The sequence below is a fragment of the Podarcis melisellensis genome (assembly GCF_964234715.1).
Source record: "Podarcis melisellensis genome assembly, chromosome: 7".
Classification (NCBI taxonomy): Eukaryota; Metazoa; Chordata; class Lepidosauria; order Squamata; family Lacertidae; genus Podarcis; species Podarcis melisellensis.
Genome location: NC_138539.1, coordinates 47,969,145 through 47,984,616, shown reverse-complemented (window position 1 = coordinate 47,984,616; position 15,472 = coordinate 47,969,145). Strand labels below are relative to the sequence as shown.

The 15,472-nt window shown below is 38.8% G+C and overlaps 1 protein-coding gene across 12 annotated transcripts in view; it reads right to left on the bottom strand.

The window, feature by feature from the left end:
* Positions 1-15,472, bottom strand: part of PTPRM (protein tyrosine phosphatase receptor type M) — a 401,111-nt gene that overhangs the window by 40,510 nt on the left and 345,129 nt on the right. For all 12 annotated transcript variants that reach the window (XM_081917995.1, XM_081917993.1, XM_081917991.1 and 9 more), the window contains 3 exons: positions 11,387-11,474; positions 5,592-5,668; positions 3,104-3,140 (listed from right to left, as the gene is read on the bottom strand). In XM_081917995.1, the coding sequence (XP_081774121.1) occupies positions 3,104-3,140; positions 5,592-5,668; positions 11,387-11,474 (202 nt within the window). The remainder of the gene's footprint in view (positions 1-3,103; positions 3,141-5,591; positions 5,669-11,386; positions 11,475-15,472) is intronic.

The following is a 15,472-nucleotide window of genomic DNA, read 5'->3' as shown; positions in this document are numbered from 1 at the left end:
CAGTTTGGGGAAGATGACCTACATTGTGGAATCAAACATGGCTACCAGCCCACCTTTAGCTGAAAGGGGATTTTAAATAAATATTCTCAATTCGAAAATGTCAAATAGTCATTTTCAAATTGTGTCTGCCTGTTCCTTATGCATGATCCATTACATCAAGACAATAGTTTTCTTATTACAAGTATGACCCAGGTGCTTATTGTGACTGTCTCTGTCAATTACTGTAGATCACCTGAAGTCTTCATTAGTGGCAATTTCAGCCTATTATAGCTACTGTAAAGAAGAAAAGTAGATGCTCATTTTCTAACCCAAATTGCAAGTTTAGAATATGCTGCACTTAAAACATAGCTTAATGGTCCCTTGATACAACAATAGGTAAAACAGTTTTTGTCCTCCTTACACCAGTTTCCTAATCAACCTGATTTGAAAGACACAAAAGGTAAGCTCATTGCTAAGCAAAACCCTGTAAAGCTAAATCTTGTTCATTTGGAAGATTCCAAAACAGTAAAAAAAAACTAAAACACAAGTGATTAGGCAACCCTCCAGCTTTGTTGAAAAGCCAGATTGGTAGCCGATTGCAAACCGATTATGTTTGCCACTATTTAGTGGCATCCAATTATATTTGCTCATTAACACTTGATATGTTGAATGGAGCTTAAGAAGAGCACTAGGACAATTAAATAGCAATCTCAACTCTGTAGGGATTTGAACTAATTTCTCAAATGATTTCCTTTTCCTGAAGAGCATAGTACAAAGGAATACATGCATGAAAATGGGAATGGGTTGGATCAGAAAGGTTACTGAAAGAATCATTGTGAAAGATTTTAATGGACATATCCCAAATGTTCTGTTCAGATGTTTTAGTCAAATGTTCTCGCTTTCAATAAAGGTATGGGTTGCAGCGATTGCTAGTCCTACTCAAAGTAGACTCCTTGAAATTGATGGGCATGACTAACTGGGGTGCATTAATTTCAGTGGGTCTACTGAAATTAATTTAGTTGGATGCAACCCTTTGGTTTCCTCCCAAAATGAGTGAGTAGGAGTCAGCTAATTTCCTCAGTCACCAGTTTATGTCTGGAGATAATGGAGGAAAAGGCAAAACGGTGGCATTCATGTTCTTATCTTTCTCCAATTCAGGCATGACTATTGGGCCTCTATCAGGCCAGTTATACCTCATCCCTAAGCCACACAGGTGGAGTGCATAATGCTTTGCAAATATGGCTCAAAACAGGAGACTACAAATCATTCATTCATCTGTTACCAGTTCTCTGCATTAAAGTGCAGAACCTTGTTTAAACATGAACCATCTCTCTCTCTCTCTAACAAACACACACACACACACACACACACACACACACACACACACACACAGTTGGCTATCACTTTAAATCCCCTGTAGTGGAATACTTGCAATGAAAATAAATTGTCACTAGGTGGCAGAATAGAGCTGTTTTGTAAGGGGCAACATAAGCATCTACTGTAAATTTTAGAAACCAAAACAAAGCCATAGTCCTTCCTTCATTTTTCTGTGGTAAAAACAAAAAAAATTCCTTCCAGTAGCACCTTAAAGACCAACTAAGTTAGTTCTTGGTATGAGCTTTCGTGTGCATGCACACTTCTTCAGATCTGGTCTTTAAGGTGCTACTGGAAGGAATTTTTTTTGTTTTGACTATGGCAGACCAACACGGCTACCTATCTGTAACCTTTTCTGTGGTAGGTAGAAAAAAAGTTCTCCAGTTCTATGGAGCCAAGCTGTTGGTTTTGCGCATTGAACGAAGTGTAAGGAAACATTAAAATAGCAACCATATCAAAAATATCAGTAAAAAAAGGTGAGAATTTCCCAACGGCCCCCCCCCCCACCCTGAGTCTAAGAGCTATATTTATTCATGGCGAAAGAGATAGATGCGCAAGCTGGTGCTGGGATGGGGCAAAAGTGGGTGAGAACAGAAGCAAAAGTTGGTAGAGTAATAGCTGCAACTCCTACTTTTGTACAGCAGGCAGGGCCAGCCCATCCCATTTCGCCACCTGAGGTGGAACAGGAATTGCTGCCTCCTGCTGTGCCCCACTTCCGAAGCTGGCACACCCCGGCTGCCGTCAAACTCAGTGGGAGCTGAGGCACTCCTCAAAGCATTGATGCTCACTCAGGTTCTCTGTCCGGGGGTGGAGAAGATGAGCGCCAACGCTGCACTCTGGAACACCTCCCTTCCCCGTCTCATGCCTCTGATAGTGGCCAGTCAGCCAGAATTTCCTATAGTCCTCGCATCTTGTTATCCTCAATTCAGGCAAGAAAGAGCCATTACCACAAATCAAGGAGATATTCCAGCTAAGCAAAATCACTTGAGGAGAGTGCACAGCAGGGCTGGTGAGGGATATGGTCTAGGGAGAACCCCAGTGGTTGATAAGAGAGGCCTGCAGGACTTCATTCATGCCCCACACCTGAAGTCCCCCAATCTACACCGAAGATTACTTCCATGAGGGAGGAAACATGCAAGTGATGTTTTCTAGGTTACTTTAATTAGTTAGTTCATTTTAGTGTTTAGATCCTGAAAATTCAACAATAGTCCTAGGGCACCAGCACATCTAGTTCATGTTCAGAGTAGAATTATCATTTTGTTTAGTGTAGTATAACAGTAGCCACAAATAATATATTGTATATGCTCATCAGAGTACACAATGGAAAAAAAAGGCCAATTCCCAATCATAGATACAAGGATAAAAGTTCTTTTCTTTGAAGAATAAAACTTAAAACATCTGTTGTCTTAGCATACGAATCCGAGTGAAGCTGCTCTTTATACTGTGCCAGATTTGGGTACAGGAGTATTAGAACCAGGAAGTTGTACAGCCATTTTTAATGAGCCTAAAAGCCTAATTAAATATATACAGTACTGTTCATCACAGATTCTTTCAAGATTCTTCACTTCTGTCATAAATTGGGGTGTGCTGTGGGATCAGAAAGCTAATCTGAAGAAATCGGGTGCACTGACTATAGTATTAGTTGTTTATTACAACATAAGCGAAAGTGAAAACCTTCACAAGTGCATTTCCCACATAAAAGAGCAATACACATGTATACAAGAAACTTATAAATGTGAGATCAACTTACCTTGCGTAGCAATATAGTGGTTTGGCCTGTGATAACCCTGAAATAAATTTTTAAAAAGCGTTTTGTGTGAATCTTGTGCAATCTGTCACAGGAACAAGGCAAAAAACATAAGCATGCACAAAGAAACCTACTAAGGGCAAAGGTTTCACCTTATGAATATGAGAAAAGCTGACAGGTGTAGCAGCTATAGCTGACAGGAGGCTTTTAAAGCTGTGTGTGATTAGGTAAGGAGTTACAGCTGCTGTATTCTAGAGGCTCCTGTTCTTTTCGCAGCAAATGGTCTAACCTAGTGACACCTGCAGGTAGCAGCAGCATTTGTTTAAAACCCTTTCACTTCTCAAAATTCCTGCAGCATTGCAAGGCACAGCAGCTAAGGTCAAATGTTTAAGTTATCAGGGCAGCATATTATCCACTGAAAAACTGCTTTCCTGTAATCTGATTCTACATCACCCAGATACTGTTTGGCACGTCCAATCATCACATGGTTACTTGCCAGCCCAGTTCTGCTAACTGAGCAGCAGTAAAGGGAGAAATAATGTTGAAATCAGTGCTTCTCATCTGGTTATTACTACAGAACCACAAAGAACTATGGAACTTTTTCTGTGGCTACTGTTGGGCCTGGGTAATGAAAGAATTAGGCCTAAGCTCTAAGCTATTGGCCATTCCTTAAAGTAGGAACATAGGAAGCTGCTTTTTATCAAGTCAGACCACTGGCCTAACTGCTCCTTATTATCGATAATATGCTTTACCACTGAGCTGCAGCTCATATCCATGAAATTTAAATGGCAAGAGCAGGAAAAGTAACTATTACGTACAATTCTATAAGGATTATATTACACTTGCCCATCACTGATTATTATGTTTACATTGCCTTTACATACACACTTCTAATGAACAGGCTGTTAACGCCATCAGTGTCTTTGAAGCACAAAATTTATGTACAATTGCCACTGAAACTAATAAGATTTGCAGTTCTGGTGTACTTAAAAATGAATCCAAAAGAGAAACATTACAGGCGAAACTGCATACCAAGCTGTTAACAGTAGAAACTTCTTATCAATATTAATAAAGTTAATGCTAAATCTTTTCCATCTTTAGACATCTATACCTTTAAAGCACATTCCTACATCCTCAAAGAATTCTGGGCACTGTAGTTTGTTAAGGGTTGCTGGGAATTGAACTCTATGAGGAGTAAACTACAGTGTCCAGAATTCTTTGAGGGGGAAAGTGTTTTGAATGTGCTTTAACAGTTGTTTGTGACTGGGGGGAAATTCCATTTTGTTGGACTAAGAATAGTTTGCTCAGCTCTAACTTGAAAACAACAAGAGGAATTCAGTCCTGTGCATTAGGATTCTTCCATCAGCTGAAGCATTTTTGCTTGCCAGATGGAATGATCTCCCCTCTGCTCCCCATGTGTGCTATTCTGGGGGATCTTAAGTTTCGATTTAAAGCTAAATTAACCACTATTTAGAAGCATTTAGTTTACAGCATGGCAAAACACACACTCCTTAGCGTTGAGACTGCCAAATAAGATGTGCAATTTGCTTGTTGAAACTCTTGCAGGGTAAAAACATGCAATAAACAAACAAACAAATAAATAAACAAACTAGTTTTAATTAACTGAGAAAGAAATGATCTAAATTCACTTTTGTCATAGTAATTGGGAAATTGTGCATATAAGGTATTGGCAGCTTTGTCACAAGGTGTCACTAATGAAGATAAAAGCAATGTTGATATCAATTAAGATGACTAGGTTGTTCTGAGTTACTAAACATTAATGTTATGTGTGAACATGAAAATTACTGATTTTATTTGCAGACTTAGTGCTTAAAATGGCATTGACTCTTCCTTGATTTCCAGCTCTACTTTTGATTTCATTCTTTCTATGCCCCCCAAATGCTGTCTCTTAAAGAATTTATTCTAATGTAAAACATTAAGTTAACATGATGCAGAATGAACAAAGAAGCAGTCTTCAATAATTAAACAGCATACATATTTAATGAACTGTCTTGCTTGCATTAGAAGTCCTGGTTAACAGATGCAGTCTATACTTTGAAGGCTGCTTAAAAGTGCCTAGATGACAAGAGATTGCAAGCCACTGCATTAGGAATTATAGAGTTTTGTCACATTAATATGCAAACAGCCCCCCTTTAAAAATTGAATCATGCCAAGTTGTTGACAGAAAATGAAAATAACATGTCTTTGGTCCCCCATAAATTTCAGGAGGAAAAGTAGCCAGATAAAATTACTGGCAAGTCTCCACTCTAATACATGGCAATTTTAGGAAATGTCTGATTTTATTTTCTGATTAGCAATCTTTGGTAGTTTTAATCTCAACTCTAGCATACAAGAGGGGGTCTCCAGATTGGTTTCTCACAGAATTTAACAGCTGGCATCCTGATTGCATACAACATCATTTGAAATATCAAATGAGAGTCTTTCCTTAAAATAATACTGTTAAATTTCTTGTCTAGATGAGTATACGTACATCGATATAATTTCCATTGATGTAGTCAGAGTTTAAGTCCCCTTCAATGGGCTGCAGCCTAACTCGAGAATGATCATCTGAAATAGAACACATAACACATGCATTAAGGAATTTGTATTCTACTCAATATTCATCAAATAACAGTCAACATCAAATAGTCACGTAGATAATAGAAGGAACACAAGATGACAAGATACATTGTCCCCTCACAATGCTATGATTACTTTAAAAGACTTGTTTTTTAAAAACATAAAAAGAAAGCAAGTCAGTTGGCCCTGTCCTCAGGGGTAGAATAACATCTGAAATAAACTTCCATCCAAAAATCTTTATGGTTTTCTGTGTTCCTCCCCTAACAGCGTTTTCGTAAACAAAGTTCAGACTGAAATGCAATATTAGTGATGATTTTGAGTTAGCATGACTTTCATGCACTCCTTATTACAAACCATTTCTTCCCAATTCTTAGTCTTTGTGTAATGCAAATCAGTCATAGGCTTGCTGTTTGTGGACCACAACATTTTCTTCCTGGATCGGATGCCAAGTGCAAAGGCATTTGAAAGCCTTCTGAATTAGAACTCAACTCCTTATGTTATCTACGTGGAGGCTGTCCTCTGCATTCCAAGCAGAAGAATGAATAGTTAGGATGCAAAAGGAAACAGGGAACACCATGGAGTAATGTGTATTGCTCGGTTTGTGGTTGTTCGTGTTACTGAGATATTTCAGTCAGGATGTTAATACACAGTCAGAATGTTACATTCCAGTTTCCATGTGAAAGGCTGCTTGAAGGCTTCAGCATAAAATAGCATTCATGGAGGCTGAGCTCTTTTGGCCACGCCCCCAATATTTTTGGGGAGGGGGTGGCTCCCCAATGTCCTAAAAATTAGGGAGTGGAGGAGGCCGTCAGTGGCCAGCTCCTTCTCCTCCTCCAACCTGCCATGGAGAGAAAAGAGGCTCAAAGCAGCCCACCGTTGGTGGCAGTGGTAAGAGGAAGAGGGGGAAGCTGTGCTGCCGCCATGTTTGGGTCCTCCGTCAGCTCCTCCCAGCGTCCTGACATCATATGTGTGACACACACACACCCACCCAGCGCCAAATTGCTCTCAACAAACTTGTGTCTCTAATCACCTGTACCATGTGGAGACTTTCCATGAAACTACCCATGATACAGAGACCTTTCAATTGACTTCCGGCATGATGGCAATCAGGTCAGAATCTACTCTGAATGCTGGTGGAGAATGACAGAGCACATGCACAGCGACACTTACATGCACCTAGCAACATTTCTACCTTTAATTAATTCAGTGCAGCTCACTTTAATTTGGTATCCACCACAGTAAATTTTCCAGTATTATATGTGTCATGGTATTGGAGCTGACCTGAAAAAGTACTTCAGATCACAGTAGGTTTATGGGCCATGGAATAAAATCGCTCTCTGTAGGAATATGAAAGGGGTTTCTGTATTATCACAGAAATAAATTACCTGGAAGTGTCAATGTGATTAGGTGTGCAGTTGTAATTTAGATAGGGAAACTTACTGATCACCCACCAGTTGAATATTACTGTACTTTCACATTACAATTATAATTTAGATTCAAAATACAATTCAAATTTAAATAATAAAAAATAATCAATTACTCACAGGTTTACCAGGCCAGAAAGATTATACAAAGAAGGTAAGTATTAAGAAACTCTGGGGGGGGGGGGGAAGTAAGCTACCTGTACTCTGAAAATCAGCGGTTTTACTCTGCAATTAGGGAGGCTACTTAGAGTAACTAGATTCATTCTCTCTGGAGTTGGAGAATGAATAAACAAGCAACCTTTACTCTACTTTTTCCTCTTCACTTGCCACCACTCTGTGAACAAACAGTAACTTGTTAAAGTAAGAAGAAATATACTGATGTTTTAAAACAGGAATACCCAACATGGTGCACTTCCAATTTTCTGGACAACAACTCCATCATGCCTGAAAATTGGACATACTGGCTGGAACTGATGGGAATTGTAGTGTGAAACATCAAGACAGCACCACCCTGGCTACCCCTGTTCTGAATCATTGCATTGTTGTTGTTGTTGTTTTGCTTCCCCACCCCTCTTAGCTTCAACCTATGTTGAAAATGCAGAACATAAACTACCTAAACAAACCAACAAATAAACATGAGGGGACTATCTCTGAAATATATTCTGTATGTCTGTTTCCACGGGTGTCTCTCTGGATGCATTTCAAATACTCATGATACTACTTTTAAATGACTGATTAACTGTGGAAATTGGAAGCAATGCAGAGTATGTCTTATAGGAAAGATTATTTCCCTTAATGCATTCTGCAAAACCCCCAAGCACATCAATAATATGATACCTTGGAAAGCAGAAAGATAAAATTGTAGCATTCCACCTGGTTTTGGTTGTGTGTTTAAATAAGTCCATGTTGCTCTCAGATTGTGATTAAATGCTATTCATTAAAATGGTGTTTGTGCTCTCATGGCCAAATTCACAAGGCATGTTTAACTTATGTTCAATTGGAATGAAAGGAGGTTTGTGTCATGGGAAGTTTATTTCAAGACTAAACAGTTTGCCCTCTTGTATGCCCCTCTGTAAGTAGGTTCTTCTGGAAAAACTCATGACATATGCACAACTCTTTGGAATACAGTCATACCTTGGGTTGAATGTGCTTCAGGTTGAGCAATTTCAGGTTGTGCTCCATGGCAACCCGGAAGTAACAGAGCGCATTACTTTCGGGTTTTGCTGCTCGCGCATGCGCTCAAAATGACGTCACGTACATGCGCAGAAGTGGCAAAACACGACCCGCGCATGCGCAGACGCGGCGTCATATCTTACGTTCCATTCAGGATGCGAACGGGGCTCCGGAAAGCATCCTGTTCGCATCCCGAGGTATCACTTAGTTGTCTACTAAACAGTCCTGCAGAAAAATGTTGACTCTTTGTTAGCTGTGCTAGCTCTGTCAGACAAACAGGAATATATAAATGCCTTTTTGCTAGAGCAAGCACATACGACTTTGAATGCATTACGGTAGTGGTTACTTTCTAGAGGAAACTAGATTGTAACAGGCATCTTGTGGAAATTCATATTTTCTTTACTATGTGAGTCTGTATTTTTGAATAACTATAGCAGAGGACTCAAAGAGCCTGAACCTGATGTTACAAAAGCTTCTTATTTGTCAATGCTTATGGGAAAATGGATGGTGCATATTTACTGCACCCTTTAGGAGGGCAGGAAGTAAAGAGCTGTTTTATGGTGCTTTACAGTGGATTTAGATTCCATTACTGAATATGCGTAGTGATAAAAAGGATGTGATGCTGCTGATATTAAAATATTTTACCTCTGTATTGCTATACCAAAGCCATTTTGACAGTAACAAGTTGCAGCGTATAGTTATTAGAATGCTGGATATTGTTACAAGTTTGTGAAAGCGCCTATCGCTTTGGTTTTATGCAAGAGGATGGTCGACAAAGCAAGCTTAATGCCCCTAAATTGTTCCAAATCTTTCTCCAGCCTTTACACTTTTCAGCTGGTGGGAAGCGAGGAAATATTTTGCTGAGAGACAAACTTCTGCAGCTTCAGGGGCGGTACCTGAAGGGAGTCCATGCTGAAGGTCTCTGGGGATATGATGCAGTTAGCAATTGCAGTGTCTGCTTTAGGCATTTGGCCACTTCCAATATTGCTTTTGTTTTTTTTAAATAGATATTAGAATGATAATATGAGCCACTTTAATTAATAGGAAACAAATCCAACTGCTCTGGAACGTTGGCTGAGCTGCTTCTTTGCATTAAATTTGTTCAGCTATTCTTTAAACTATGGCACAGACATGGTAAGAGGGATGTCACATGCCTGCTCTTTGCACTACAATAGTGGTGCCAAGAAAAAGGGCAGTTTTGAAAGCTTCCTCAGTAAGAATTCTTTCTTGACACCTTCTCAGAAGTGTCTCTTCCTTGCAAGCAAACGCCTCATTCAACATACCCTTATTCTATTCACTACATAATATGCTCTCCTGTAAATGTACCCAGTGTCAGCTAATGCGTATTTGTCAAAATCCATTACCCTATTTTAGCAAACGTTCCACACTTGTATAACCCCTATTCTTTAATGGTTCTACTTTTAAGTCAAGAGACCTTCAGATAAGAGGATGGCAAAGCCATTAAATGCTTTCCTCATAGTGAACATGAACCTTAGTGAAGTCTATTCGCAAGAGGCCGTCTTCAAAAGGGCGAATGCTTATTATTTAGTGTCATCGTTTACCTATCTCTGTGGTTAATTAAAACTCTGATCCAATAGGAAATGAAGACTGCAATCCTACACACACTTACCTAGAAGAAAGTTCCGTAATACTTGTGGGGAGTATCATGAATGGCTGTAAGCCACATGAGGAAATGGGGTCACAGGCTATTTTAATTACATAAAATGTGGTGCTCAACTCTCTTTGGATGTCTTTAGTTTTACTGACTAAAGGAGCATATTTTAAGCAACATGTGTCTGAAGCTAGTGTAACTGGCACTGGGCTGTAGATGTACCACTTTGTATACAATATATTTTAAACGAAAACAATACCATCAATGCTTACTTGATATTTACACAAACCTTCAGCCACCGTGGACACAATCCAGTAAATGTTAGGCATTTCTGAGAGCCAAACTAAATGTGCAGGCAGTTTCACATACAAATGGGAATGAGATGGTCTGCTTATAAGTTCAAGGGTGGGAACTAAAACCCAGCCTCCTCTCCTGCCTTGTGTTGCTGCACTCTATTTAAGTAGTTTCTCCTTAGCTGCCTCCAGTATAAGACATGAGCTGGGCACTGAGAAGTTTGCTTCAAACCTACAGAGCACAGTGTAATAGATAAGAGAGGGATTGATTTTCCCCTCCTCCCCCATATGCTTTTTTTAAAAAAGAAATGTGTAGACCCTCACCTCCTTCATTTCATATGCTTAATAGACACACAATTGCCACACATGTCTACTTTGGTTCTAAAAGTCCCACTGAAATAAATGGAAATCAAGTGTACCACTAACACTTAAATGGGAGCTAGGTGTGTTTTGCTTTCACAGCATTCCCCTCCCCACTTCTGTATCGAAACATTATGGTTGAAGCATTACGTATTAAAGCATTACATCTGAAATATGAGACAAGTTATTACATGTGTACTTATCAACAGTACTGATTCCATATCAATAATCAGTAACGTAGTACTGTAACAACCTGTCCCATATTTCAACCTGTAACGTTTTCAGGACAGGGGACCATATTTCAATTTCCTTTTTTTTTCCATTGTGCTTCTGTAGGAGGATCCTAGACTCTAGAGAATAAAACATATCATTATTAAATATAGTTTGGTTCTATCCTTCCTCTGAGGAGCTCAAGGTCACCAGCCTGAGTGCCATGGCTAAGATACAAGGTGAAACCCTTTCCTGCAGTCCAACACTACTCACTATTCCACACTGGATCTCTCGCCAATTCTGTTCTGAAGTCTTTAAACTAGTAAAGTACTTACTTCTCCCATATTCTTTAATTATGGTGGCCGGAGCTCAGTTTTTTACTCCACACAAATAGATGGTAATTGTTTTATTGATTTGTTAATTACTTTGTATAGTTTATGCTGCATTTGTGATGTTCTATTATGTTCTGGTTATTTATTACTTGTAAGCCGCTTTGGGATTCATTTGAATGAAAAGCGGCACAGAAACACAATAAACGAAGTCAACACAAATCAAACATATAGAGGTGGGCAGCATTGTCAAGCTGCTAAAAGGAAATTTACACAGAGGTACAACTACACTTGTCAACACTTACATGCAATGATATTCCCATATCTATTCTTCATTCGGTTCTCATCTTTTTTAGCTGAGTCCCAAGGTGCAGACTGTCCTTCAAAGAAACTCTGTTAAAAAGAAACAGGGGAAGCAAAAACAACACTAAGCGAAAGAATATGTAGCAGAACAAACACTGAAGATAACACAGAAAGACACAAGGAGAAAATACCACAGAACGTGCAAAACACTGTAGTTATTGTTTGTTCCTTTGCGTGTTACTTATAAGTAATTTCACGAGCGGTTATGAAAACATTGTTCTTTTTAAAATAAATGAAGCATCAATAGATTTAGAAGATAAGGCTGACAGCATAGTACAGTCGAGTATTAGCAGAGATAGGATGAGCCGGACATTCAGAATAATGACAGCAAAAAAGAAGTGTAAGGTTTTTAAGAATCATCCTTAAACTTTTAGAGGTCATTTCCATTACTACAAAAGTCAAAAGATTATCTTGCTCTGATGATCATGGATCAGTGAGGCTCAATATGGTGTTTAAACTTTCAGAATATACAGTTAACTGAAGGTATGAAATACTCTTTCAATACCCCGGTCACACGTGTGCCTTCTTCAGATTTAAAGGTCTGTATACACACATTTAAAGTGCATGGCTTCCCCCCAAGAATCCTTGAAATGTAGTTTGTTATGGGTGTTAGGAATTGTAGCTTTGTGGGGGGTAAGTTTTTAATATTTGATGAATTACTGTATTCTAATCTTTTGTTGGAAGCCGCCCAGAATAGCTGGGGAAACCCAGCCAGATGGGAATGAATGAATGAATGAATAAACTATAGTTGCTAGGATGGGGTGGGGAGTCATGTGCTTTAAATGTGTTTTTATGTATGGTGTGTATGCAGTCCATGAGAAAGGGGCACCATTCATTTATTCCATATCGTTCACTGGATCATTAAGGTTGGGACAACTTGTCGTGACTGGATTTCTCTTTAAAAGGACAGAACTCCATTATGCAGCCTAAATAAGGGGGACCCAATAAGACACGATTCAGTTATAAAGGCTTTCCACTGAAGAAGAAGAAGAAGAAAAGACTTCTATAGCTAATGGCACTTGGCTAAATGGCTTTTCCTTAGGCAATACCTCTTTGCATGCAATTTATGTCCACATTTGTTTTGTTAAAATCATTATTTACAATACCTCATAAGATTATTGAATTTCCAGGAAGGGGAAAATGTTTTCATCATGCAGATAACCTGGTTCAATATTTGCTTAACCATAGCACTATATTATTTAATCAGGTTTATTTAAGAATTAATTCATTTGGGTTAGGAGTGCACATTCATTGGTCAACTAGAGATGAAAGTAGGCAGACAGATTTCCATCCCAGGCTGTATTTGTCCCAAGCAGAGCTGTTTCTCTTCCGCTACAGCTTGGCTTTCACTGCAACCCACGTTGCTTGTCTCCTATCTGCTATATGACCAGAACTAATGTAAACAATTATGTAATTAATTTCAGTGCATTTCAATGGAAAGGGGACAACTAAAACGATGCAGAAAACACTGTAAATATTTACATAATGTTTGTGGGCTAAAACAACAACAACAAAGGCAGCAGATACTGCTTGTCTTTGCTTGCATGATTTCCATTCCTGACCTCCAACGAAAATGAGAATGGCAGCAATTCCCACTCTCGTTTCCCTTTCTGATGGAATTATCTGACATCCCTGGTTAGAGTTCCGTTGCCATAGGGATTTGTTTGCGGCAGAAATAGTTTGTGCCTGCTTGGCCCCATTACCTGCCCTACCTGTGCTCAGCATAACTTATGAAAGAGCCTGTATGTCTGGGCGTAGGCTCTGTACATAGAACCGGGGGCATACAGTGTTCCCATGTGTACAATTTGTAGGTATGAAGGCTGTTTCAGAATGGATGCCAAAAGCACCGAGGACAGCGGTCATGAACCTGCACCTTCCTATGTATGCTCACTCTCCTCAGAAATAATAATCCTTCATTGTGAATAATATTTCCTCTAGTAAATACAACAGCAGTTGTCTGATTCTGAATGCATAAGTGGTATCTTTAGGCCTGTGAGTGCTGTAGGAAAGAGCTTCCATTTCCCTGCCATCCACCAATATGAATGCTCAGTCTCCCCTAATAAAACTTCTGAACAGGACTTAAATGCCTTATAAGATAAAGTTAAACATTTGAATAGAAAGAACATCCTTCTCTATTTAACTGTAAGTACTTTAAGAATAATTTTCACAAAAACCAATTTAAAATTTAGAGACTTCTAGCAGCCTCTTCTCCTTTTAAATTCTAATGCTGGATCTTCCAAAAGGGAAAATTTCTATATGAGGCTTATTTTGTATTAATCTGAAGAATGTATGAAGAACAACAATTCAAATTCAACTGTAGCAACACACTCCTTGGCACCATAGTTAACTGTAACAAAGTAAACTGTCTTTCAGATTTATCTCTAAAACAATGAACAAAGTGAGCAGATAAGTTTTTATAATTCTCCTCTTATACAAAGAATTGCCTAGGTTCAATATACACATTTATGATATAATTAATTTACAAGGGGTGTGTGTGTGTAATATAGTTTATCTAAAATTTACATTTGTTCTCAAGCTGTAGTTCCCCCCCCCCCACTTCCTGCAATAAAAATGGTTTCAGGAGGGTTGAACAAATGCTTTCACTGAAATGTATGTGGCATTTTCACAAATAAACCCCAATTTCATTCTTTATAGTATGTAATTAAAGTGTTGTTTCTGACTATATCTCATATATTCTGCAGCAAGTCAGTGAACCATGGAAACACTCATAATAGTAGAACGTCTATAATACAATAAAAAGAAACCACTGCATGAATATCAACTACTTTGCATTTTCATAACTATTTCTGAATACAGTGTATAAGGAAATTGAACATTTCACAGACAAGCCTATATTTTTCCTAAGCAAAACACATGCCTTGTGATTCTAAAACCTTCTCCAGATCAACCTTCCCTCATCAATTTCTGAAAGATATAATTACATGCCCCAATTGCGCAACTCAGGGGACTACAAGTACAAGATATTTAACAACAAGATATTTAAAATGAGAACTCCCTATTCCCATAAATAGATATATTATTACCCAGAAGGGTACTGATGTCAGAGTTATACATCATGTGCTGTAGGTCTGCCATGCAGTATGGATACAAGTTTTAGAGTTTTGCTTGTCTTTTACAATTCTACTCTATAATACACAATGAAAGTGCGTCCACAATAATAAAATGGAATACCAGAACTTGTCGCATCACAATTCATGGCTGGCTTATACATTTGGCAGAATCAAGGGGTAAAGCTATTCTAAGACTGTACCATGTGAAACTGCAGGTGGGGGATTCCAGGATAAATACTACTCCATAAATTTAGTCACTAAATAGAAAGCTAGTATACTTGAGTGCTGATTTCAGTTTTATCCATGAGAAAGTATTCAAACATGTTTTCCTGAAGCTTAAAATGGTATAACCCGAGAACTGGACTCTGCTGAATGTAAAAAAATGGGCCCTTAGAAATGTCTCGGCTTCTGACTCTCTTTTGCTCTCTCTCTTTTTCAGACAGTTTCACTACTAACATATTAAATTAAGAAACTACAGATAAAGCCTTAAACTACCATTACAGAATCTGAAGCTGTACAGATCCTAAGTTATCTCTGTTAAAACTGTCAGGCACTCTAAGCATAGTTTCCCATGCAAACCATCATTTTAAGGATGCTCTGGCAAGTTCCAGCTGAAAAAAAAGCCCTGAAGACATGCCCATTGGGCACAACAGTTACACAAGTATTGAACAAAAAAGCTATCTGTGCAGGCAAGGTTTTAGACCAGGCATAGGCAAACTCGGCCCTTCAGATGTTTTGGGACTACAGCTCCCATCATCCCTGACTGCTAGTCCTGTTAGCTAGGGATGATGGGAGTTGTAGTCCCAAAACATCTGGAGGGCCGAGTTTGCCTATGCCTGTTTTAGACAAAGCCACTGCCATCTTTATGAAAGCAAAGTTATACAAAATAATGAAGAAGCCATCCTTATACCACCCAGTTATGCACTGTAGTTTGAACACTGCTGAAAGCATTAAACT